General features: G+C 39.2%; 1 protein-coding gene across 1 annotated transcript in view; it reads left to right on the top strand.

The window, feature by feature from the left end:
• The window catches only part of SHC3 (SHC adaptor protein 3), a gene marked incomplete at its 3' end in the record, with an annotated part of 51,586 nt that extends 27,335 nt beyond the window's left edge, over positions 1-24,251 (top strand). The window contains exons 3-12 of the mRNA XM_084225392.1: positions 1,216-1,279; positions 3,899-4,018; positions 7,140-7,193; positions 11,375-11,426; positions 15,332-15,458; positions 16,494-16,647; positions 17,614-17,710; positions 18,568-18,762; positions 20,878-21,173; positions 24,123-24,251. Of these exons, the coding sequence (XP_084081518.1) occupies positions 1,216-1,279; positions 3,899-4,018; positions 7,140-7,193; positions 11,375-11,426; positions 15,332-15,458; positions 16,494-16,647; positions 17,614-17,710; positions 18,568-18,762; positions 20,878-21,173; positions 24,123-24,251 (1,288 nt within the window). The remainder of the gene's footprint in view (positions 1-1,215; positions 1,280-3,898; positions 4,019-7,139; positions 7,194-11,374; positions 11,427-15,331; positions 15,459-16,493; positions 16,648-17,613; positions 17,711-18,567; positions 18,763-20,877; positions 21,174-24,122) is intronic.
• Positions 24,252-24,953: the final 702 nt, after the last annotated feature.

Here is a 24,953-nt window from a genome sequence, read left to right as displayed (position 1 = left end):
TAATCTGTCACATCTGCTAAGCCATTATAAGTTGAATGCTGATATACGTGTATGGCATTGTTCTCCTGACTCACTTCTTGATCCTGTGCATAGTTGAAATATACAGCACACGGCATAAAGTTAATATAATTTATGTCTTATCTAGATAATGTTTCAAGGTTTTGATTATTTTGGCAGGTCTTAATCTTGTGTTCTTTATCCAATTCTTTCGTTTTCTGGTTTGGTTTTTTGTTTGTTTGTTTGGTTGGTTGGTTGGTTGGTTTGATTTTGAGTTTGGGGGGTTTTGCATAAAATATTTGTTATTTGCATGGTTTTGGCTCTAGATATAATGTGCTGTTAGTCTCAGTACATATAAAAATAGTTAAACAATGTTGGGAGTCACCTTTGTTCATTCCTGTGAAACCATTCTGTCTTGCAGTGGGACAAGCCTATTAAAGCCTTGCACCTAGTGGTCAGAAGGAAGGCCTGTGTGTGTACAGAAGCAAATTCTAAACACTGACCAGATTGACCATTCAGATAATAAGTTGCTAAATACTGAAAGGAACTGTAGTATTTGTTTGGAGCAGTATGATTTCAAGAGTTTTTGTGATGTACAGTTACTTTTTCTATTAAAATCCATTTTGGACATACATTTCTTTCAGTCAACCTGAGTGCGACGGGAAAAATGAAGCAATCCTAAAAAACTGACACAAAATATTGTTTCAGGCAATGATTTTCCCTATAATATAAATGTAAGGCAACTAATACACTACTCAGACTGGATTGAAATTGTATAAATTAAAATGTTGTACATCCCATGTACTCTATAGAATGTACATATTACCAAGAATATTTTAGGGTTCTGATACCGTCGAAATCCTGGTGGTTTTGCTCTTACTGGAAAAGTGCATAGTATAGTAGTAAGAAAAATTATGCTTTCTAACTCTCACATTTAAAAAAAACCTTTTTTTTTTAAGAAGGTGTTAAGCAATGTACAAAAGTGAGATGGAAGGATGGTTTTATATTCTAATTTCCAATATCATAATTTACAGTGAGAAAAGGTCTTTTTAATAGTGTGAGGAAACATTTTCTTTTTTAAAGGAAAGCTAACTGACCTGCTAAATGTCCTCACTTGTGCACAGAAATACAGTTGAAACTGTTCTCTCCAGTGCATTTCAAGTGTAATGAAGAAACCCACACATTCTTTTGCCATAAAGCTTTTTTCTGTCTCTTCAGGGAAGCAATCAGTCGTGTTTGTGAAGCCATGCCTGGTGCCAAAAGAGCCTTCAAGAAACGAAAGGTATATTTTTTTCTTGTAGTGCAGTTGACTGTATTTTCTCTGTACAGCACAGTGGAGACCAGGCACAGCAGGCAGGTGACTTTAAGGCAGCGTTGAGAATTGCAGATGATTAATCATTTAAAGTATTGGCTGTTTTTACTCACTGTGTGCTGTCACTTGCCCTTTTGGTCAGGATCTGCTTTTGTACGCATCTGGAAATATAAGTACATCTAGGATGAAGATTGTGCCTTTATGTTCCTTCCATAGAAACCTCCTCCTTTTGCTTTCTTTTGTAGATTGCAGGTGAAAGAGTTAAAACCAACAAATGGGATGCCTTTCCATAAAATGCATGAGTAAATTATGGAAATAGGTGCTGGAAGATACAGCAGAAGCCCAAAACATATGTAGTTTTGAAAGTGACTAGATTTGTTCTTAAAAGGTAGATAAACTGATGACATTTAAAGAGTTTGATGATCACTGATTTCTGGAAATGGAAAGAGCATGTGAGGTGATCCTTTGTTCCCTCTGCCTTTTCCATAAACACCTGTGGCTGATGCTCAGTGCCCAGTGCTGATGGTGAGTCCAGTGTGTACCTGATGTCATTACTACCATGCCTTTATTTTTATTTGTGTGCTGGGAGTTAGAGTCTTCATACAGGGAGAGGAGGAAGCCTTGGCTCAGCTCCTGCACTGATGGCTCTCAACAGTCTCTTCCAGAGGCCTGTTAGCAAAGCTGGGATGTGATGCTATCTCTAAGGGAAGAAGCATAGAAAGTAGTTAATTATAGCCCTTGTGTGTGTTCCTGGGCACAGGAGGAGAATGTGCAGGTGAGGGAAAAGATCTGACTGCTTCCCCAGCTGCTCCACCATCTAGGCAGGATCTCAGCAGAGAGGAATGCAATGAAATGCCGCTTGTTTGCAAGGGACAATCATATCCTGGTAAAATCAGTCATATGTGACAACATGTGTCACAGTGTAATTGGAAATTGTCTCAGAAATTAAGGCTATGGCTTCACCTCCACCAAATGTATCTCATTGGCTTTTCTTAGTTCTCTGGCTTTTCATTTTAAATTTGAAAGTAAAGACAAAAGTATCTTTCTTCTTGGAAAGCATTATGACACAAAATGTAGTTGAAAAAATAAGTCAAACAGAGTTCCAAGCACCTAGTGGGACACCTTGCTGTATTACAGGTTTTAAAAGTAATGTTCCTTATAATTTGTTGAAAAGAGCAACAGAATTTCAGAGAAATGTCAAAGACATGTCTTTTTCTGGTCTGTATATTCATCATGTTTCTGTGACTAGTGACATATCAATTTGGTTAAGGTCACATGTACTTCCTGAAGCCAAATTTTCACACTTTACCTGCATTGTGGATGGTGACCCTTAGGCATGACTTGGGAATCATGAAGGATTAAGGAAAGAGGGCATACGAGGATATTCAAAAGAGTTTGTTCAAAAGAGAAGTTAATGAAATACTAGCTCCATAACATGAAAGGGTTGAAATAGTGTAGCACATGTTACATAGGAGCAGTAGGTACGCAGTGTATTTTTAATCAGTTAAACAGAAGGAAAAGAAGATAAAATTGAATGTATGTAAACTTTCAGGACTGCAGAAGCTCAAGTGTGTCCATCCTGCTAGGAGCAAAACCATCCAAGCTTGCAGGCAACTTGGATGCAAGTGCAAACATACTGGCAGAAGAGCACTGCCTCCAGTCATTTTGTGTTTTTATCCTAATGACCAGCATGAATATTTACCAGTGCAAGTAGAGCAAGTTAAAGGGCTTGGTCTGTTACTGCTGGGCAGCCTTTTTTTAACAGGCTGTGGTTACTTGAATGTGGCTGCTCTCATGCAGGTTTGTGGTTCCCCATAGCTGTCAAAGGTGACAAGTTTATGAATTTTGCTTTGACGACATAACTTCTATTGCTGCAATACATCCTAAGAGCTGGTGAAATGCCTATAAAAGTTATTGATACTATTGCATCCCCTGTGTTGCGTTCTTAGACTTATTCTCTGATAATCTTTAGATGCATATTTTACCCTAGCATAAATTTTTATTTGTCTATATCTGGCTTTTACCTACTCTTAAGTTTACAAGCAAAGAATGGTTGGAGTTGGAAGGGAACTTTAGAGGTCATCTAGTCCGTAATACTCTGTAACCCATTTTGTGAGCATTCCATCGGTATTACTGGAGTCCAATTTCCATGTGGCAAGAGGGTAGAACAGTAGATGTACAGCAAACAGTAAATGTCAAGAGTTGAAGCTATTTTTAAAGAACAAGCACATTGTTGTTTTATGATACTGACTTAAAGCATTCATCTTAGTCTGCTTACTTGGTCCCTTGGTGAAGATGACACTGGTGCTGTCTCACAAAACCCCTATTTTTTTTTTTTTTTGTGAAGAGTAGATGAAGAACTGCTTAGCTAGTATCATTACTAGTAGTAGTAGTAGTAATAGTAGTAGTATAAATGAGAAATAATTAAATAATTTCCAGAGGAAAACAGCTGTTGCAATTAAATGATCTTTGAAAAGTCATAAACTTTTTAAAAGCCTTTAAGATCACCACTAACCCTACATACAATGAAGGTCATTAAAAAAAAAAAATCAGAGAACAAAAATCTGCTTTTTCCCCCCCTCCTCACAGCCACCAAGCAAAGTCCTTTCTAGCATCTTGGGAAAGAGCAATCTTCAGTTTGCAGGAATGAGCATAATGTTGAATATCTCCACCAGCAGCTTAAATCTAATGAATCCAGATACAAAACAGGTGAGTGTAACTTCTGTCTTAACTTGTGAGGCTTTTGATGAACAGCCCGCTGCACAATCTTTTACTGTCTGCCAGATACTCATTGCTCAAAATTATTCCTCAAGAATGTCATAAAATGAATGAACCCAAAATATAATCATAGTGGAAGTCAGCTTATTTCACTATTCAACACAACTTTGATAAATTATTTTCTTCTTGCCATGTTTCAGGTAGATTGGTTTTGCTCTTAAAAGACCTACGATGTGAAATACCATTATCTGGTTGTGGGAGTTCTTATTGAATAAAATTACAAACTTTCAGAGTCATAAAAGGGGTGTGCTTGGAGCAACAACTAAAATACTGAATGTACATCCCAAATTTTGTTGTTTTTTTCCCATTTAGAGTCTTAAAGGGCAAACTGTTCCTGAGGCGCTGCCAAAAATACAGCCTCGGGGATTTTGCAGTGCAGTGAAAGGCCAGTCTTTTAGAGAGACAAAGCAGCCTTTTTAAAGTAGCTCATTTCTTCTTCTTTACTGTGCTGAAGGTACAGACAGACCTTGGGGAATCACTGCAGCGGTTTGTGAATGATGTATGAGATGAGAAAAATCCTTGCTCCTTCCTTATAAAAAGGAAGCAGACAGACATGCGTAGCCACTGCTGTGCTATTTGCTGTGAACCACATATTGCATTAGGGCATGCAACTTTCTGCCCAGATACAGAGAGAAAAGAAGTAAAATTCCTACTGTCCTTTGGGGCCTCAGGGTTAAAAAGTAAGAAAGAATATATATACCATTTATTAAAAAGCTTGCTGTTCATTACAATGTTTTCATTCATGTATCTTCATTCTTATCCTTATTTAGAAAACATCGCAATCCTCTGCAGTGAGCACTGTGACTGGGGGAGCAGGACTGTGACTGGCAGTAGTCTGTAGTTTTACTATGGAATATGCACAGCAATGCTTTTCATAAGGACAGTTGTTCCCCATCAGAAGCATAAGAATGTGATGTTAATTAGCTCTACGAAGCAAGTGCCAAACCCTGAAAGTCAGCTTGTCATCAGCCAGTGCTAGGGCAGAAATGTAATTAAACTCATTTATTTCAAAGAATCATCCCCTACATGTTTTGCCTTTTCTCTGAATTGACAAAACTGTTCATCTTCCTCTTATATCATTCTTTTTGAGGTAGACACTTCTGGGTGCTGCAGGCCTGGGAAATGTCTGGTTTCTCAGATATCCCTAGCCTGGCTGTGGCCTCTCCTGTTTCTTGTTTATGCCAAGGATTTGATTTGCAGATTAGCATGGCCCAGCAGCTTTGCCCTTTGAGGCCCCACACAGGAGGATGGCTGCAAGCTTCTGTAATAGTGTCTTTTTTCCAGCAGATCTGAAAGGAAAGAAAAGACAAGCCAGGGTTGTTGGCCCTTGTGATAGAAGGAAAACAACTGCAAGTACCCCTGCACAACAGTTCTGTGAAAATATTAAGCAGGGATGAGTGGGACATGATTTTGTTTTGCTTATTTCTTTAGAATGAAGGTTGGTGTAGATTAAAAAGCTTCTGAACTGTATGCCAACATTAGCGAATTTTTTATTAGAAGCAATGCAAGGCATTGCTGTATCTCTTTTCAGTATTTTGATATTGGTAGAGGTGAGGTAAGGAATAACCCTGCTTCAAACTAAATTAGCTGTGGAATTCAAAAAAGCACCTGACTTGAACTAATGGTTTCAAGCACTTTTCAGCTTTCTTAAAATTTGGAAAAAATTAGTTTAGCAACAATCTGAAATAATTTTTCTTTTACATGCTGAAATCAAAGATTAGGTTATTTGCACAAGTCAAGATAGTGATAATATGAAATTGTGTAACAGAACTTCACTACTTCAGTTCTATTATTAGGATAACCTACATTCTCTATGGATTCTATATACTATGTATTCTATTGTTACTTCTTTAAGAGAAGGAAATCCTCACTGCTGAATAGCAGAACACTAATTTACAAGTGTACACTTAAAAACTAACCACATCTTTGGAGGATATTGTGGGACAAGCAGGGCTATTGAAAATGAAGTGCTCTTTACATAAAAGAAACACTACAAATAGTAGTCATCTCTCTCTGACTTAGTGAAGCAGCAATATTCACAGAAAGTTCTGTCAGATTTTTTTCTTTCCAAGCAAGGTAGTTAATAGTTCAGGTCTTTAAGAAGCAGGTTAGGGGAAACAGCACAGAGAATATTTTTTTCTAGCCTATTTTGTTTTTTCCAGAATGGTTTTTTGTATGTGGTTCCCTCTCTAAAATGAAGAATCAAAATCCTTCTTATTGTCGGATGCTCTGAGGCACTTAACAGTGGCCTGTCCCATCCCAGATTAATTCCTTGGCATGGCTTCTGTGACTCAAATATCAAGTGAAAATTTCTTTCAAATGACCTTTTCTTTCTTGGTTGTTACATGATTTCATTATTAAAAGATTTTGTAAGTTGGTTCTCAGAATAGCAGAGATGTTCTGCTTTTATTAGAGGTTCAGGACAAATTGTCTTTTCCCAGAGAAATATCATATTAGTTCAAATTGTACATAAGCAATTTGAATTTCAAATGCCCTGGAGTGTGCCTGTGAATTTGTCCACAATACTACGCTGCAGCTAGATTCAAAATTCTGTTTGCATATTGTAAACATGTTGATGTTTGAAACATAAAATGACACAGTAGGTGTTGGATGCAGTATTAGGAATCTTAGCTGGTGTAGAGGTTGGCATGGATTCACTGATTTCACCAGAGTGGCAATAGCAAAAAAATGATGAACAGGACCTTTGATGAACAGGACCTTTTGTTTCATTCATCATTATCTGTAATAAAGAAAGTGAGTTTTAACAGATTAAAATTTCTCCAAAGACATTCTCCGACAGGTCTGTATGATTTACTAAAGTTCTGAGTACATTTAGCAATCTTGCAGTATCCTGATGCGTTTTAAAGAACACCAGAATAGAAACATTTATCCTTAAGTTTGTTTATATTATCATGCTATTCTTTGAAGTCCTTGTAGGTAATTTTGATCTTGGTTTTGGATTTTCATCAGCATACAAGCAAAAAACAGAAATCAGAATTGCAAACTGTAAGAAACCCATCTGACTCACACTTATTCTTTCTGATCCATACAGATCATAGCAAATCACCATATGCAATCCATCTCCTTTGCATCTGGAGGTGATCCGGTAAGCATTTCTATAAAGCTTTCTCCCACACAGAAACTGCTTTATGAGGGCTGTCTGACAAAATTTAAAGCACATATTACTAAAAGAAAAATACAACCACAACAGCTCCTGTTTCTTCTTTCATAAATTTTTCTTGATTGTTTTCATCAAGCTCTGAGGGGAATGGCTGACAAGCGTTCATGGATCCTCCCTTTGAATGACTGTAACAAAAACTATCAAGGGGCTGTAACCATTCATATAGTAACTGATACACAGGGCTTTGTTTTTCAGAGTAATATAGAATAGTTATATGGGCATTGTATAGATTTTTATCCTGTTATTTATCTTGCACTTTTTACAGTAGTAGAATATGTTGCATCTATATTTATAGTATTTATAGTATTTATAGTAATGCATGCTTTTCCTTTTTTTTTCTTCTCAACTGTAAGTGTGAATTGAGAAGACTGTGCTAAATTCTGCCTGCAGGTATATTTGCTACAGTCATGCAGGTTGAAGGCAGGCTTGAAGGAAAAGCACAGACCTTTCTCTCCTGTTTTGCAAAGCTTTTAGATACACCTACAAATTTTATTCATTTAGATCAAAATGACAGATTCCTGCTTATTGTGCTTTTCCTTATTTTTATAACCTGTTCATCCAAAGATATATTAATAAATGGGCTTCAAAATATTTGTCATTTAGGAAGCAATGGGAAAAACATAAATTAGTGACAGTGCTCTTACCTAAGAGGTTTGAAAGCTTTTAAACTTAGATTAATTGAATGAGTACCTTTTTCTCCATCATGTGATTGTCTGTCATGTATCAGTCATGTACTACAAGTAAGGCAGTTTCTAGCCTGCTTTGTGAGTTAATTCTCTCAGTTCAACTCTGTAAAGGTGAAGATGCTTGGTGCTTTCTCTGTTCATTGTGTTTTTGCAGAAAACATAAAGACAAATTCTAGTCTTAGTATAGCTTCGCTGAGCTCAGTACAATTGCAGAAGGGAAAAGGACACAATATCACAATAATTTGGGGAACAAAAAATGGATCAACAGCAGCTTGGAAACACAACAGATTGCAATGGATGCTGTAAATGAACAATTCCTGAAGTGGGCAGAGGAGTGATTAGCACAGTTCCCTGCCTCCGTAAGAAGATTCTTTGCTACCCATCTGCCATCCCAAATGCTAGGTCCTGGAAACACCATTTCACACTGCCCACTGATGAAATGATTTACCAGGAAAGAGGAGAGGAACAGCAGTAGAGTTCTGGATTTGGAGTAAACAAGCTCTTCCAAATGTTTTAAAGAGATAAAAATCTCACTACTGAGTCAGTGAGTTACCAGAGAACTAAAATTGCATGGTGCAAGGGAGCCTACAAGATACGGTGAAATTGTGAAGTTGTGTTCTCAATAAGACTACTGCATGAGTTCAGTCTGGTGTTGGGATGAAGAAAGCAGGTATGAGTATCTAATGTTTTTCTACAAAACAACTCTGGTCTAGTAAGGACAACTTTATCTCAAAAGCTTGTGCAAAAAGCAGACAGTTTCTTTGTCCTGGGTGCATGTTGAAGATGACAAAATGCAAGGAGGTGATTTAGCTCACAGCTTTATTTACTCATCAGAGTGTCATCTAGACATCATAACTTTCATCAGCCTTTAATGATTTCTACTTTGGCCACCACCAAACTGCATCTCCCAACCACAGCTTGCCTCCAGACCATAAATGTATCTCCTTATATGACTTTTAAACAGGTTGGAGAAAGGCCATAGTGACCTAGGAAGCTAGGTATGTGCCAATGTTTCGTCAGGAAGTGATTCCCTTATTTTGAAGATATTTTTGAGTTTGGTTTACTAGGAGGTGAGACTACTCTCACTTCTCTACCCCATCAACCTTTCTGCTCTGGATATCTGCCTCCCATTTGTCATAGCAGTTAGCTTTACCTTCCTCCCACTCCCTTACCATTAATTATATTCTTCAAAATATAACCCCTGGAGAAGTGTTCCACAGTCCTGGAGAAAGGCTTGAATATATACTTTTGAAATATTCCCCTTTGCAATGAGTCAGTTCCTGGCTGTGTCAGGATATGGGAGCTTAAAAACCTCTGTACCAAATCCTTTTACGTGCCATTTCAGAACCATTTTTATTTCACTTCCAAGGCTGTGCTTTCAATCTGCTTTAGCTCCCTTCAGCCCCTCCTATGATACTCTAAACAATTTTGCTTCACAGTAATTTCAGGTGGCTGTTTCCAGGCTGCCAGAGAAGACATCTGTTTTTTGGAGATATCTGCTGAAGTTTTGGAGTGGAGGATGTCATAAAGTCTAATAAGGCAGGTCTCTCAGAGGTCCCTGAAGGCAGTAGTTTTTCAATTTCAGCAATACCTCCAAATTTTAACACTACAATGCAATGTCTTTAGGCTGAAAATTGTAGCTCATTCAAGCTTGTTTTCAGTTCTTGAATGTCAAGGATCACTTTGCCGCATAAGCCAAGTCGTGCATAGTTTTTGGATGAGGGTCTTCTAACTTGGCGACACTGAAATGTGCCCACATTAGGTCCTTAATGGTTTGTCACAGTCAGCTTGAATCTCAGAGTTTTAAATGAAATAAGGAGTAGGTGTTTTCAGACTGTCACACCCACGCCAGCTATGAGATATATCTATGATTTACTCAGGCATAAATGTATCCATTAGCTATGCCTGAAGTAGTAAATAAATTGATCTGTGGCCCATTTTCTAGTCTTTCTTGCCCTGAAATAAATAACACAGTGCAATTTGCACGCACATATTCACTCTCTTCCCTTGTAGTTGTCTCTTGGGATCGATGCCAAGCATGTGCTGGTCCCACAGAGAGTGTCAGGGCATGCTGTGAGAAACTAGTACAGTGAGACAAGGGCTCTGTATTATTTGCTACTACAGACACAGTCACCTTTGTTTTCCCCTTTCTTGTTGATATGCATACTTATTTCCACTGCAGTCACTGCTCGGACACTGTGCCACAGGATGTGCAAGAAATTACGAGACAAAATGGTAGGGCTATGCTTTTTTAAGAGACCAACCTCCCTGCTGCTTTGTCTGAGTGCCTTCCAACGATGCATTAACTGACATGGTTACACATCTGTCACCAGAGCCCATGACTGTGCTTCATCATTTCCTTTGCTCTCTCCTAAGAAGGAAATTGTGTAGACATTCAGTACAGTGATTTATTTTGGGTGGTTGGTGATGGTGTGTGCTAGCACTAGAAGAAGCTGTGGTGAAGAAGTCTATCTTTTAATTGAAGATTGATCTTTATTATGACATTAGATCTTGGCATAATTGGCAATGATCTTGGATCAGTCGCCTGAAAAGACTTCGGGTACACAGCCAGCTGTAATGCATCCTGTATATCCCTTGGGTTTAGCCTACCTGACTAGCTAGGCATGTTAGGAAATACCAGATCTAACCAGGACTTCCTGATTGCATCAAGACAACATGGCATTTTTCAGATATTCCAGCAGGCCTAAGTGTTTCCCAGAAACCCAGGCCTTTCTGTTTAATCTGCATAATAATAGAAGTCTGCACCACTTGCACACAGGCGCATAGGGGTGGCAGGAGAAGAAGAAAAAATCCTGCAAGAAGATGTCTGTGTGCCCTTGCCAGAAAATCCACCAGGCATGTAGCAACAGGTGTGGCAGGGAGCAGCCCAAGGGCTGGGGAGGGTGTGCAGGGATACTGCTGGTCAGAGCCAAGCAGTGGCTGAGCACCTCTGTGCCATATGGCACTGTAGTCTGTAAAGTAAACTCCTGCTTGTCACACACGAATAAATGCCATTGCTCAGTATTTCTGAGGAGCAGTGCTGTCACTGCCACTCTTTCTGCCACAGAACCAGCTGATTATTCATTTTATGAACCAAAATCTCTAGGTAGTTTGAAGATAAGGACTCGTAATTCTCTTCCTTCCTAAATGAGGCCTGGGCCAAATCCTACTGAGTTTGTTTGATTGATAGAAGGGATTTTAAAGTTCTGCTGGATTAGATCCCATTCTGTAAAAAGGAAAAGTGGTGTAATGAGTCCCAAAGGCCATAAACTTTTATATGAGGTAGTATGTATCTGTAGAGCAAAATATTCATTTGGGGCTCTGCCCAAAGGACTGTACATACTCTGGACTGTGATCTTTTGCTGTGATCAGTGCAAATATGCTTTTGCATTCATTGTAGATATCTTAATTTTTTGACAGGATACTTCAGACTATATTGCATATGTAGCTAAGGATCCTGTTAATCGTAGAGGTAAGTTATAAATAACTATTTGATGTCTGTTTTTCCTTTGAGAAAGAGTAGTTATTCATGGTTAAGGTCAGATAAACCCCCCCTCCCCCCACCTTCCTCCCCTGAAAATCATGAATGTAGAATGTAGCCCAGTCAAAGGATGGCCTTTGACAGAGCCATAGAAAGATTGTGTAGGAATAAGAAGCAGCAGTTTGTTTCTCAAGCTTGGAAAAAATAGGTCTTGCTGCTAGTTCATACCCAAATATTACTTTGATTCTCTTCATCTCTTAAATCAAGCACTTGCCTTACTTGACTGTGTAAGCATCTAGGCAACAGCCAAGTCTTACCTACGCCCAATCACTGTGCAAGAGCTAAACAGTCTTCTCATTAAGTAACCTGATGAGGCTGTATCTGTTAGGACTTCCCAGTACAGGCCTAAACGTTCCTGGCAAATCAGATTCTTTATCAAATAACTAGCTTTACAGCCAGCTTGCTGTAATTCTCTTTCTCAGTAAAGTTTTATTCAAGGTTGTTTTGCTTTAGTAACAATCAGTCATGGACAGGGACCCGCTTGTTGATTGTGTTCACTAGGTCTTAATGCAACATACAAAGTACTTTGTAATGTACCTGAGAATCTATTAACTATTCATAGATCATGGAGAGAGAAGAACAGACTACCTCCAAAAAAAAAAAAAAAAAAAAGACATTAAGTACTTCCAACAGGGTTTCTGGAGAATTCATACACTTTAACTACAAAATGCTATTCCTGCAAACCCTCAGCTGCCCATGTTACCATCTGCACAACTGACCCAGTAGCTTCCATATGTAGTCATCTTTAATGATACCTGAAGAATCTGCTGCATCCATGTGCAGAGATGGCCAGACGTGAGGATATTAGCTCATAAATAATACCTGCACTAATAGGCATACTAATATACTGAATGTAAGTGAAATACCTAGAAAACTTAAAGGAAATGGGAGGTAGGGAATAGTGCAGTTCTTTGCAATGCTTGTTCCATTACAATATCCTGTTGGAGAGGCTCCAGTTTCAGACTATGGAATGCATGGTGCAGAGCTGCTCTCCAACCTGCCTGCTTTAGTAGTAGCCTTCTGCTAAATCCAAGACTGATTTAGCTGCTCTGAGAGATCTCAGTCAGTGTAGGGACTAGCACTGTAGACCAGATATTTGTTCTGTAGGGTTTGGAGGAGCCCTGTGCTCTGTGTTCTGTCACGTTCCTTCTGCACCACGTTCTTCCTGTACTATGTTCCTTCTATCTTACATCCTTAGCTTCCCGTGACTGTTCCTTGTTGAGCTAGGCTATCCTAGACTGAGAAGTCATCTGAGCACCTGACATTTTTGTCTTCCTTTGGTGTATTCAGGTCAAGTAATTTCTTTGTTTTCTTTATAAAAAGATTGACTGTGTAGCATTCCAGCTGCAATGCACATCCTCCATCCTTCAGAAAATTTCTGTACCTCTTTCCTTCATTTTTCTGCAGCTCTTTTAAAAAGGTATATGATATCTGCATAACAGGGGCTGTTACTATAGCACAGAATGCACCTTCCTATTTTTTCTTCCTCTTGTCCTCTTTGTCAGCTGGTTCCTTCTAAGCCCTTTTTGCTGCAGTGAAGCACTGTTACCTCATGTGAAATTCTTTCACGCTGTGATCTTTAAGCCTTCTGCATTATGCCTTTCCTATGGGTGGTTTCCTCACTCATCTGTATACATCAGTGGCTTGCAGATCATCGACTTTGTATGTCACCTGTATTAAAACACATTCTTTAAAAGGGTCTGATTTACCAAGGGACCTGAATTGCCCTCTTTTCCATGACTTGCCATTCTATCACTCTTTGTGTTGTCTGCAAATTACTTTAAAAGGGGATTTGTCTTTACATCTGTATCTAGCAAAAATGTTACTGCTGCTGTTACTGATGCTTCCCTACCACCAATGCTTGCATATTAGACTCATTTCTTCACAAGGATGGAAAAGCTATCTTCGTGCTTTGCATTCTGGATCTAGCAAGCTCAAGGCTGTCTATTTTCTGCTGTAACATTCACGAGAAATCATCTCTGTGTGAGCCAAACCTTCTCATCCTTTTACAAGAAGCGTATCTCCTACCTGCTGAAAGTCCATTCACGTATCCAAGGAAACAGGTTACTCATTATGTCACCTACTGAAACTACTTAATGACTCATGCTTCATTTCAGCTCCAGAAAGGTTTAGCAGTGAGCAATATCGCCTCCTTAAATTTGCACTCTAGTTACAGAGTGCAAACATTTTAGCTTTGTTTGGCCTAACTACTTTTGGTCCACGTTTTCAGAGATAAATGTGCACCTTCCATGGGGGCTGGTTGTTCAATGCCAATAGCAGTGTTGCAGAGGGCATAAAAAACCAAATGCCTCACTGCTAGGCAGGGATATCTGCCTCTGTCTTTGGACACATGGAGGTCCTGTTTTTGTCTGCTGAATCCACTTTCAACACGTAGCTAGGGGCAGTTTCCATGGATGAGGCATTTCAGCTTGCTGGTTGGCACAGCAGATGCTCTAAGGTGAGAAGAAAACATCACTGTATTCTGTTTGGCACTGTCACTGGTGCCATCTCATGCTGAATGAGGTGGTGCTGCTGCTGCTGCTGAGGAAGAAACAGCAGACAGTCCATACTAGTGACTGCAGGTTTCTTGGCCTTTTTTCTGGCCTCTCCAGAAGTCTATCCATCTACACCTACTTAGTCTCCCTGTATTACTTCAGCTAAATGTCACAATTAACCCTTATTTGTAGAACGCTGGCATCCAATGCACTTGGTTCCAGTGAGTTGGACACTGGGCATGTACTAAAATGCAGTTTTTCAGTTGAGGAGTTTATATTCAGGTTATTAAAGCAGTCGGGGTGAACAAATCAGTAGCTTTGAGCAAGAACCCACTTTCCTGTGGCAGGACTTTGAAAAGAACCAGTTTGAAATCCAGTCCAGGCTATAGCCAGTAGACAACATGCTTGTCCAATTCTGAGTATGGAAAATTAACTTGCCTGGGCTTCTCTGGATATCACTGGGATGTTGTTCATTGAGATCTTGAGCTTCTACCTCTTAGCACCCATGTATGTTCCTGCAGTGTTGAGTTGTGGGAACTTCATGAGTTCACCTGTTTATGTTTTCACATATGATGAGACCTCCAGTCCATTCTCTGATTTAAAACCAGGACAGATATATCTGCTCAGACAGCTGATAAAGACTTCTCAGTCTTTATAGGAAGAGACCTTGTGTTGCTATCCTCCCCCTTTACTGCCACAGTGGGTTCATATAAGTTGTACATGGGGAAGTGCTGGAGCTAATCAGGTTATTGGCTCTGCACTCCACAGAAGCCCTGCAGTTTGCTGGGAGTGTCTCCATGCAAACAACCAGGAAAAGGTACCAACCTCTGTATTCCTGGAATAAGATCAGGGCTCATTATCGAGGAAGTATCTGCAGACTGCTTCTCCCTCAGACTGTAATTTGGGAAAAGAAAGCAGCTTGTGAACTTGGGGTGATTAGATGTAAAAGTGAAGTAATTAAACTGAGGAAAACAAAAAAAGCTTTTATTGTTATTACCATCTATTAATATTTGTGTAATTTAAAGCTTAGAATTCTTACATAATCTATTGCAGTCAGATAATAAGTGAAATTTTGTGAGGTTTTTTTCTGTTTGTGGACCTGTTAAAATAGCGGAGCAGATTAGTGACCTTGTCTATTGCAGTTACACATCAGTCCAATTTTATGTAACCTTTAAAAAGTTGTGATTGCTTGAAATTCACAGTATCAGAATTGGGTTTTATTAAAATGTGTACATCACTAATCGACCAACTAAGCTTGACATGTAGGTGTTTTGTCATAGGTCATTGCAATCCCACCATGACATAAACAGTGATTTGCATGTGTCAATCTTTTTCACTTAGCTTGTCATATACTGGAGTGCTGTGATGGCCTGGCCCAGGATGTCATCAGCACCATAGGGCAAGCATTCGAGCTTCGATTCAAGCAGTACTTGCAATGCCCTTCTAAGACACCTACTTTATCTGATAGGTGAGTGCAATTGCAGAAGGCAGCTAAAGGATCTTCTTTAGCTTTCAATTTACTTGATAAAATGTGGACAATGTTGCTGGGCACAGACAGGACTTGAATACTTAAAAACTATTTCTGCTGTATTAGTGAAACAGTGTTTACCTAATCAACATGGAAGAAGTCCAGTTTAAGATAGGTTAAATATGGATTTCACAGTGATGTTTTGTACTGTAGTTAGTAGGCAGAGATGGATGGCCAAGAATGGTTGTTATTTGTGCCATTTCCTCATTACTGTCACAGCAGCTGTGTCAGCTTAGATGGAGTAGGTCAGACTGCTGGGATTCCAAAATGACTAATGATGTTTCAGTATTTCTCATATTAGGGTAATGTTTCTAGGAATGTGATGTATTGCAGGGAGGTTTGACTGCACTGATATCTGGAGGATAAAAACTCTCCTTGTATATGTTCAAAAGGCTGGGATACAGCATTTTGTTTTCTTTAGAGACACTGATTGCTATGTGCTTACTAATATTAATAGAAACCCTAGTGAACTTTTACCCTCTGTAATCTCTTATATCAGAGCAAAAACAGGTATATAGGGAATATGCAATGCTACTATCCTAATCTGGAAGCATGCTATATCGCATCTCTTGACTTTGTGAGATTTTTGCAGAATTACATTGGTGATAGAGCAGTCATAACTAAAGACAAAGATTTAGAGCCTAGTCAGTCAATCAAGTCATAATATTACAAGTACTATTTTAAGGTTAGATAAAGTTATTTGTTAATGCAGTTTATAATGGTCTTTAAAGTCAAGTTCAAACACACTCTTCTCAGCATGAAGAATTTGGTCCATTGCAAAGAAGGTTTATGTCAGTTTGTATAAACAGAGAAGATTTGATGCATGATCCATCATTGCTTCCTGACTTGCAGTGGTAGCTGGAGTGTCCCTACAATATGCAGTAGTGATCCCCTGACAGGCAGTCTTAACCTGCTGAAAATGTCTGTAAGTGCTTTACAAGTGAGAGGCAAAAGAAAGCACTCTCTTTCTTACAGAATGCAGAGTTTTGAGGACCCATGGACGGAGGAAGATAACGAGGCAACAGAGCATCCCTATTACAACAACATCCCAAATAAAATACCTCCCCCTGGTGGATTCCTAGATGCCAGGCTCAAAACAAGGCTTCCTACTGCTGCAGACGCACCTCAGGTGAGTATAATTTCATTTCTACTCTCCTGCTGATTGATCCAAAATTTTTAAAAGGCATGTGTTTTATGGTGGATACCTTGGGTCTGTCTATAATTCATAGCCCTTCCTCTGTGGCCAGTTTCCATATGAATGGCCGTTGCAGATTGAGGGGGCAACACATTAGGCAGGTTCATAACAAATTAAAGGAGCTGAAATCCTCATGGTATTAAAAGATTAACTGGGTTCAAGGAACAGAAATTCACTGGGGGCTACTACATTTGCAGAAACCATGTCTGCTTCAGAGAGTATCAAATAGTGCACATTAACTGGGAATGATTTATTGCAGAATCATTTAAACAATCTAGTGCAGCCACTACTAACAGTTCATTATGTTAATGACTTGGGAGTGATCAGTATTCAGCCAGGTTCCTAGGCGGGTTTTCCACCTCATGTTGAACTAAGGTCAGCTCGAATGCTTCTACCAGCACTCCTGTTGAAAGTTTGACTGCAGTATCAATGTAGCCCCCTTAGAGGTGTTTTCAGATCCAGCGCAACTTTGCTTAAATCCAGAGGGGTCCTGTCTGGAGCTAACATTCTCCCCTCAGTGCCCAAGCACATCCCCTGGTACCAGTGTGAATCTTTCAGCTTATGGTGTGAAGAGTGCTGGGGCTGTCTTCTGGAACCCTTTTCCCAGTAACAGCTTGACAAGACTCGCTACCTGAGTACAAACTAAAGAAATGATGCGTCATTTGGTATCATAGGGGGTCACTAAAAGCAGAAACCAGGGAAGAACACCTGAAGGTCACTGGTAATATCTTACTCTTAAACAAATGCACTTGGGATATATATATTCTGAAATTTTGATTAATTGGAAAGTAAGAATGAGGGTACACAAAATACGTCCAAGGAAATTGGCAGGGCCACTTGTAATGTGTCTGAGCATTTTAAAGGCAATTTAAAAATTCCTTGCACATGTGTCCATTCTAGTCCGCATCAGGAATGGGAGGAGAGCAAATTTATTATCAGAGCCATCACTTAGGAGAAAAATTCAGTGAAGAATGGCATCACGGGCCTGTTAAACAAGGTGAGTTTTGCTACTTTTAGCTGTAATACTGCAGGTGGTCTTGAAGGGCAAAGCATGTAAAAGTCTGGTGCCTCAAAGCCTTAAGGCAAAGAAGAGAACTTTTGTCTGAGTTTTAGTGTTGATACCAGTGAAAAGCATTTAATAATTACCTCTGGATAAATTATTAAATGCACACCTTCATGAAATATTTTCTTCTGCAGAGCAGTTCATAAATAGAATTACCTCAATTTTCAGCTTTCTAACTTTCTATATCTTAAAACCCCATGATATTTAAGGGTCTCCTGCATGATCTGTTCTGAAAATGTGACCCACTAGGGTATGCAAAATAGAATTTTTGAATGACAAGCCTAAAGTGAAAAGTTTAATTCAAAATGTGTAGCAATGTTCTCTACTTAACAAATACCAAATAGTGCATAATGTTCCTTTTGTTGTTTTTGAATTTCAAGTAATTTCAAAACACATATAAAGATTTCACCCCATCCAGCTTTATGTGCTAACTTTACTGTGTTTCTAGGGACACTTTTGTTCAAAGGGCAGAATATATTCCTATTGTTAATCTATACACATTTGAAGATTTTATACCTTGTCCTCCTCTCATGACTCCCCAGCAGAATATAATTTTTGAAATTTACAATCTTTATTTACAAAGCTTTCTTTTCCGCCTGGGAAATAGTCCCACCATACCCTCATTGAAACATTGTTCTGAATCCATTAATTAACACTTTTCCTACTAGATCCAACAATTATTGACTTTATATCTCCCAGTCCAGGGAATTTTAAACCTGTGGTGATGTGGTGTGCTGATAATTGGTCAATACCGTACTGTCGATTTCCCAAAAATGTCTTGACTTTTCTAGGATCTCTGGATATTTGTAGTATGTCAGAAGAGAAATCAGAAGTAGCACCAACAGGAGAGCTGCCAATATATGTAAACACCCAGCATATAAATAGAGAAGATCTATTGGCACTTCAGGCAGATGCTGAAAGTGCCTTCAGTGGAATGGCAGATGATGCTGAAGCAAGCAGCCCAGGAAAGGATCTGTTTGACATGAGTGAGTTCCCTTCCTATTCACTTCCTGTAAAATATGTTTATGCATTAGTTCTGTATTAAAAGAAAAAAAAAGTTTTTGAAATTTCGTGTTCCTGGTGTAATTATAGTGAATTTTAATATCCATCGTGGTTTTATATTGGACTGAACTAAAATAAGAGTGGCTGAAGACTTGGAACTAGATGTATAACATCTGAGTTAAGGTTAGTTGCAGTCCATGTTATCCTTAACATCACTGGCAATTATGTCAGAAGAAAAATTCATCAGGAAGCTTGCCATATGGGAAGGTAAAGGAGGGTGAAGGTATGGATGGGTGGAGAGTTGTCTTCAGCCTGTCCTGTGAGTATGTTATGAGGAAGTCAATGCATATATGAAAAGCTTTGTGCTACAAGAAATGTAGCATGGAAATTAAAGTACTGACTTACCTCTTACTCTGGATAGATAGGCCTACTGTCCTATCTCTTCCAACTTTGAAGGCAGCTTTTCCTAGATCAGCATCATCATCGTGGCTGCAAAACTGCAGCTTAATCACCAGACATAGTTTGGTACTGGTGCTACTAATACATATTGTTTTCAGCCTTGAGAAAATATATAAGGTGAAAAAATAGTGAAAGCATTTGATGCACAGAAAAATGTCTTTTTTTTATACTCTTCCTACCTCAAATAATTTGCTTATCCATGCTTTATTTAATTCAGTTCACATAATTAAAAGGCAGTGAGACAAAGCAATTGGTGCCTAAAAATTATTTGTAAAATAAAATATCTACATTGCTGTTATCTTAGTGTAAGAAAAAACTCATTTTCCTGGCATGTTTTTGCTGAGATATGGCTCTATTTCCACAGCTTAGTGAGATCTTCAACTGAAAGAAAGAAGGAGGGAAGAAAGCTGAGAGAGTATCTATCTGTGAATATAGATCTGAAAGGAGAAAAATCTGCTGTTTGAAATCAGGGATGTTAGCTGTTACCAGCCATTGGAACATCAGAGAAAAGTAGTATTAGAAAATGTGCCAATTAGCCCTAAGATGGTGGTTTGTTGAGATAAACATATGTTGGACTCTGTGCAGACTGCGGTATAGTGAAGACATTTAGAAGCTACTTTTACTAGCTGGCTGAGATATCAATAAATGGTGACAGCACAATGTTTTTCCTATTTATTTGACCTAAACTAGCCTCTCTATGGCCCCATCCAAACAGGGCTTTGTACTCCTTGCATCTGAACATTCTGTTTAGAGCTGGCGTATCACTTCACTGTGCTGTTCTCCAGATGTCCTTTTGTAAGCCTAGGGGTACAGAACAACATTTCTTTTTGATATGTACTGGTGGGCCAGATGAAGGTCTTGTAATAGCAAATAGCTTCCAAGAGGTCAGTACAACATGTAACAAAGCACCCTGTGCATCCTTTTTGCTATTTCTGTAAGACTGTTGGGATCCATAATGACACTTCTTTCTACTCAACTCCACAGTTGCGCTGAATTCAGGACTCAGCTGAGGTTTAAAATATGTTTCCCCAAGGCTGGTTTTAACTAGGCAAATGGTGTTAAATGTGTTAACTGGTGTCTGTTTTGTGAAGTTCTTTTCCTGGATGGAAGCTAGGAGTAGGCTGAGTGGTGAGGGTGAATGTTTCCTACTAGACATAGCCTTGGGCTGGAGACTCAGTAATGGGTAATTTTTAAATGAATAACTTGTTTGAACAGAGACCAGATATGAGTATAATGACATTAGGTACCCCTATTATGCAATTTATTTGAAATTAAACTGTCTGACATACCTAGAAAGACTGAAGGAAAGATTTGCCTGCTACCAGATTGTATAAATACAGCTGTTGACAATAGCCACTACTGAAATAAACCAGTACCTTTCAAAAAATCCTGCCAAGGTTCAGCCTGATTTTTATCAGTATCATTCTGTGCATAATATACATTTTAAACACATTATACTCCTCAGTCTTAATATGTTATATAAATCAGTAAGTCTGTTAGTGTATCTTCCCTTGTTTTTTTCATAAAGAGAAGTGGTTGTAATGCAAAACAAATCCAGTTTAAAATGACCAGAAAATCACCATTTGGCTACATGATTTACCTCTGAATGTTCCTGCTTTTGTTTCTATTTTCATAACAAGAACCATTTGAAGATGCTCTCAAGAATCAAACATCTGAGGCAATGTTGAAGAAATCCACCTCCACGGGATGCACCAGTCCTCCTTTATCCAGAGTAGCTGTCCGGACTGAAGCTGAGGACCTGAGTACAGAGCCATGGTATCAAGGAGAGATGAGCAGGAAAGAAGCAGAACAGCTGTTAAAGAAATGTGGAGATTTCCTTGTGAGGAAGAGTACCACGAATCCTGGCTCATATGTGCTGACAGGCATGCACAAAGGACAAGCCAAGCATCTTCTTTTGGTGGACCCAGAGGGAACTGTAAGCACTGACTCCTCACTAATAGAGGAGGTTCTGACTCTACTCATTTTCTCTAAATGCCTTTAAGCTTCTTTACAGCTTATTCACACTTTACCATAAGCACCATCTCATATCTCTGATATGCCATCACATCTCTAATTCTCTCCCTGACGCCTAGCAGAAGACCTAGCACATGATTTCTGCACATTGCAGGGAGCCTTAGGGACCTGATTCCCAAGCAAGTTCACACTTTGACCACTGCTGTACAGTCTTGGTCAAAAGTGCAGCTAAGCCACTTCAACATTCTTGCTAAAGGAAGGAGGTTTGGCTAGCTTGCTTGGCATCTCTGTTACCTGGGATATGGACCAGGCCCTCTCTGTTTTCCTGCATGTATGCCCAGGAGAGAACCGGGGCAAGCCTGTTCCATTCCTTTGCTGCAATAAGAGTTCCTCAGCTGATGAAGGGACTGTCCCTAAAGCAGGATGGAGGGGGCAATGGAGCTCCAGTTTTCTGTAGCTGTATTGTCCTGCTTCTGAGGAGGCATAATGTCTTCAGAGAGATTGAAGTCATTGTCATGAATTTTATTCTTGGCTTCTGGTAGCTGCAAGTAGGCAACTCCTTTTCATCTATAAAGGACAGCTTTAGATAAGCAGCCCCACGGTGAGTGAGAAACTCCCGTAAAGGAGTTGGTTTGTTGGTTGAGCTGAGAAAGCTGTGGCAGAATACATCAGTCCTGCAGAGTCCATACTGCAGTGGTGGGGAGTGTCCGTGGTGCTTGTTGCAATTAGTTACATTTGCCACATGAGGCCTGTCAAAGAATGATTTCACACTTTTGAGGTGCCAGCTGCCTAGTCTTGGGTTTGATGGGTACACCAGCCCAGGACAGAGGCTTTTGCAAAAATTAGGCTACCTTGTTGACTCCTGCAACAAGGTGGCCTAATTTTCTTTTCCGCATGAACCCACAAATAGCTGTTACAGGCTACTGTATGGGAAACACTGCTGTGTGACCTGGCAAGGGCAGGAATGCTGTGTCCCACTGGGAGCTCTGCTGCAGTGCTGACTGGCATGGAATACTCAGGTCCTGTGATGACTTCCAGGGCATTTTTTTCCTGTACCAGTTGGAGGGGCTCCCCCATCTTTGCTGCTCTGCCTCTAGTGCATCTCTAATTTGCTGACCTCCTTGGCTAGGCACCTGCTTGTTATCTGCACCGATCCTTCCCTCAGCCTGCTTGTATCACCATGGCCCGAATGGCTCTGAGACGCCTGGCTCAGGAGGCACTGTTCCAGAACAGTGATTTTATGCCACTGTGGTTAGTTACGGACAGCTGTGCTGTCTGTACGATTTGTGGGATCTTGACACAGCTTCTGAGCAGCCCTATTTGCACTTGTCAAAGTGGAGAATCATCAATAACATGCCAGTCCGTGGCCAGCCGCCGCGGCGTGCCGGTGGCCTGCATTTCATCTGCATGGTCTCAGCGGGATTGGTCTTGAAGACTGATTCACACAAATGTTGCCTGAAAATTAATTTCACACACAGTACCCAGTGACACATAACAGGTCTTAAGGGTGTGTTCTCAGAGCGGAGTTACCTATCCAGTTGCTTCTGCTCTCATCCAGCTAACAAAAAAGTAAGAGAAGGAAAAAGATATCCCTCATTCAGATAATGGATGCTTAAAATGGAGGAGTGCAGGATTTTTCTACATTTAGAATTAGACCTCTGGTGATGGTAGAGTGTCTAACCTATGGTAAGAACATCTCAGAATACAGATAAGTAAAGTTAGTGCTTTTTAAAAGACATTTTTCATTTTGAAAATATAGTTTAATTTTAGAGACAGTGACATTTCAAAGCACAAAGCAGAATGCTTCAGAAATTGGGACAGCTTTTTGGTTTCCTTCAGTGATATAACTATGTGTAGACTGACCAGAAAGCACCATATGCCATCAAAGTTATCAATTTTTACAGAACTTAATGTTGAAACTGAATTATTTCAGGAGAGGTGTCCACCTCAGCATAAGATGACTTTTGAAACTTTTAACACAACTTTTTCTCTCCTCCTGAGAAGAGATCAAGGAAAATAGACAACATTTCTTACTCAGAGCAGTGCTCACAGGTTCTTGCTTGAGGCAGTGTAGAGCCGGCCCTGCACAAAGTTTTAGTGCAAGATGCTTGTTTGAGGTGGATCTGTGCTCTGCCTGTAGCAGTTGTATGCCTAACTCATTTGCAGCATTGGAAGGAAATGTGTTTGTGAACATGTGGCTAAATAATTAGGGATTGCTTTGTAATATAGATTAGTTTTTGGGTTCTGATAATTATGACTGTTTTATCCTGCAATATCAGTTTCCTCCTATCATGGGTGGAATATTGTATACCAGCAGGATGCTGCTACAGAGAGCTGGCATGTGGGCTAGATAAATGATTTTTCCTGCCCTGTTTCAGTTCCAAAGGCACAGGGATGTATTGTGCAGCATAGGACAAACCCAAGCTAAGAACATATGGTGGGTGGATCACTTTCTAGGAAGGGAATTTTTGACTAGCAGAAGAAGAAAAGCACAAAAATGCTAAGGTGTACAAAGCAGCTGTTTTCTGACATATCTGGCATGATAGCTCTTTCTAATTAAAAAGTTACAAACATCTCAAAGAAGTAGGTGGTCCTTTGAAGAAGAAAAATCTGACTTACAGTGAAACAAAATCATGAACAGATGTTTTCAAGCAGACCTATACAGGAAAAGTAATAAGAGTAGGCTGGTCCATGGAATTGCATGCAAAATATCTATTTGGTGAAAACAGGGGGAGTGAGAGAGAAAACAGAAGCCACACTGGATAAGTGCCAAATTGCCACCAATTTTGATGGAAGAGGGACCAGTTTCTAAAATATGATTTTGTCAATTTATTCTTAGATAATTTTAGTGTTAAGCTAAGGGGAAAAGTACCTTACTCTTTAATCTATCTTCTTCATCCTTTTTTTGAAGGTTCGTACAAAAGATCGTGTCTTTGACAGCATAAGTCATCTCATCAACTATCACCTTGAGAATAATTTGCCTATAGTTTCTTCAGTGAGTGAACTCTGCCTGCAACAGCCTGCTGAAAGAAAACACTGACTCCAGATAACTCTTTTAGTTATTGCAACTTGCAAGCTATGACTGGTAGAAATTGCAGATCTGAAAGCAAAATGTACATTTAAAAAAACCCCACATACATTTCACAAGTATGTTTTATTTAAGTTTAAGAAGCCCCATTTCATATGGTCCACTTGAACATTTTCAATGCTTTATGTGACATGAAATCACATCAGAAGCTTTTCTTAAAAGTAATTTAAACAAAATTGTTCAGATTCTCTAATGTGAATGTTGATAGTGTATATACACATTATATATATAAATACAGTATATATTTATATTTTTCAAGTCAGTCTGTTGACAGTATAAAACTATCTTCTGTGCCATGTGTTTTTACCAAAAGAAAAATAACAAGTGTGATTGTTCAGATAAAAAAATAGAATTCAGCAATCTCAATTTCTTGAGAAATTTAATATTACAAACCTTATTTCTGATTTTACCTAAGAAGCACAACTATGGGGATTACAGATGGATTATGCTAGTTAACCATGGAAGAAATCTGAATTCAGTAGCTAGTATTCCAACTCAGAAATTTAGCATAAAATGTTTTTTAAAAACATTATTCACTGTCACTGATATCAAAAGGATTTTATCTTTCTGACGTCAAGTTTGAATTCTTATATGATGCTATTCAAAACATTTGTATCTTACTTTAGCAATGATTTGGTGTGATCTCTATGTGTA

This window comes from Fringilla coelebs, assembly GCF_963513975.1.
Source record: "Fringilla coelebs genome assembly, chromosome: Z".
In the NCBI taxonomy this organism is placed as follows: Eukaryota; Metazoa; Chordata; class Aves; order Passeriformes; family Fringillidae; genus Fringilla; species Fringilla coelebs.
This window is presented reverse-complemented; position numbering and strand designations above follow the sequence as displayed.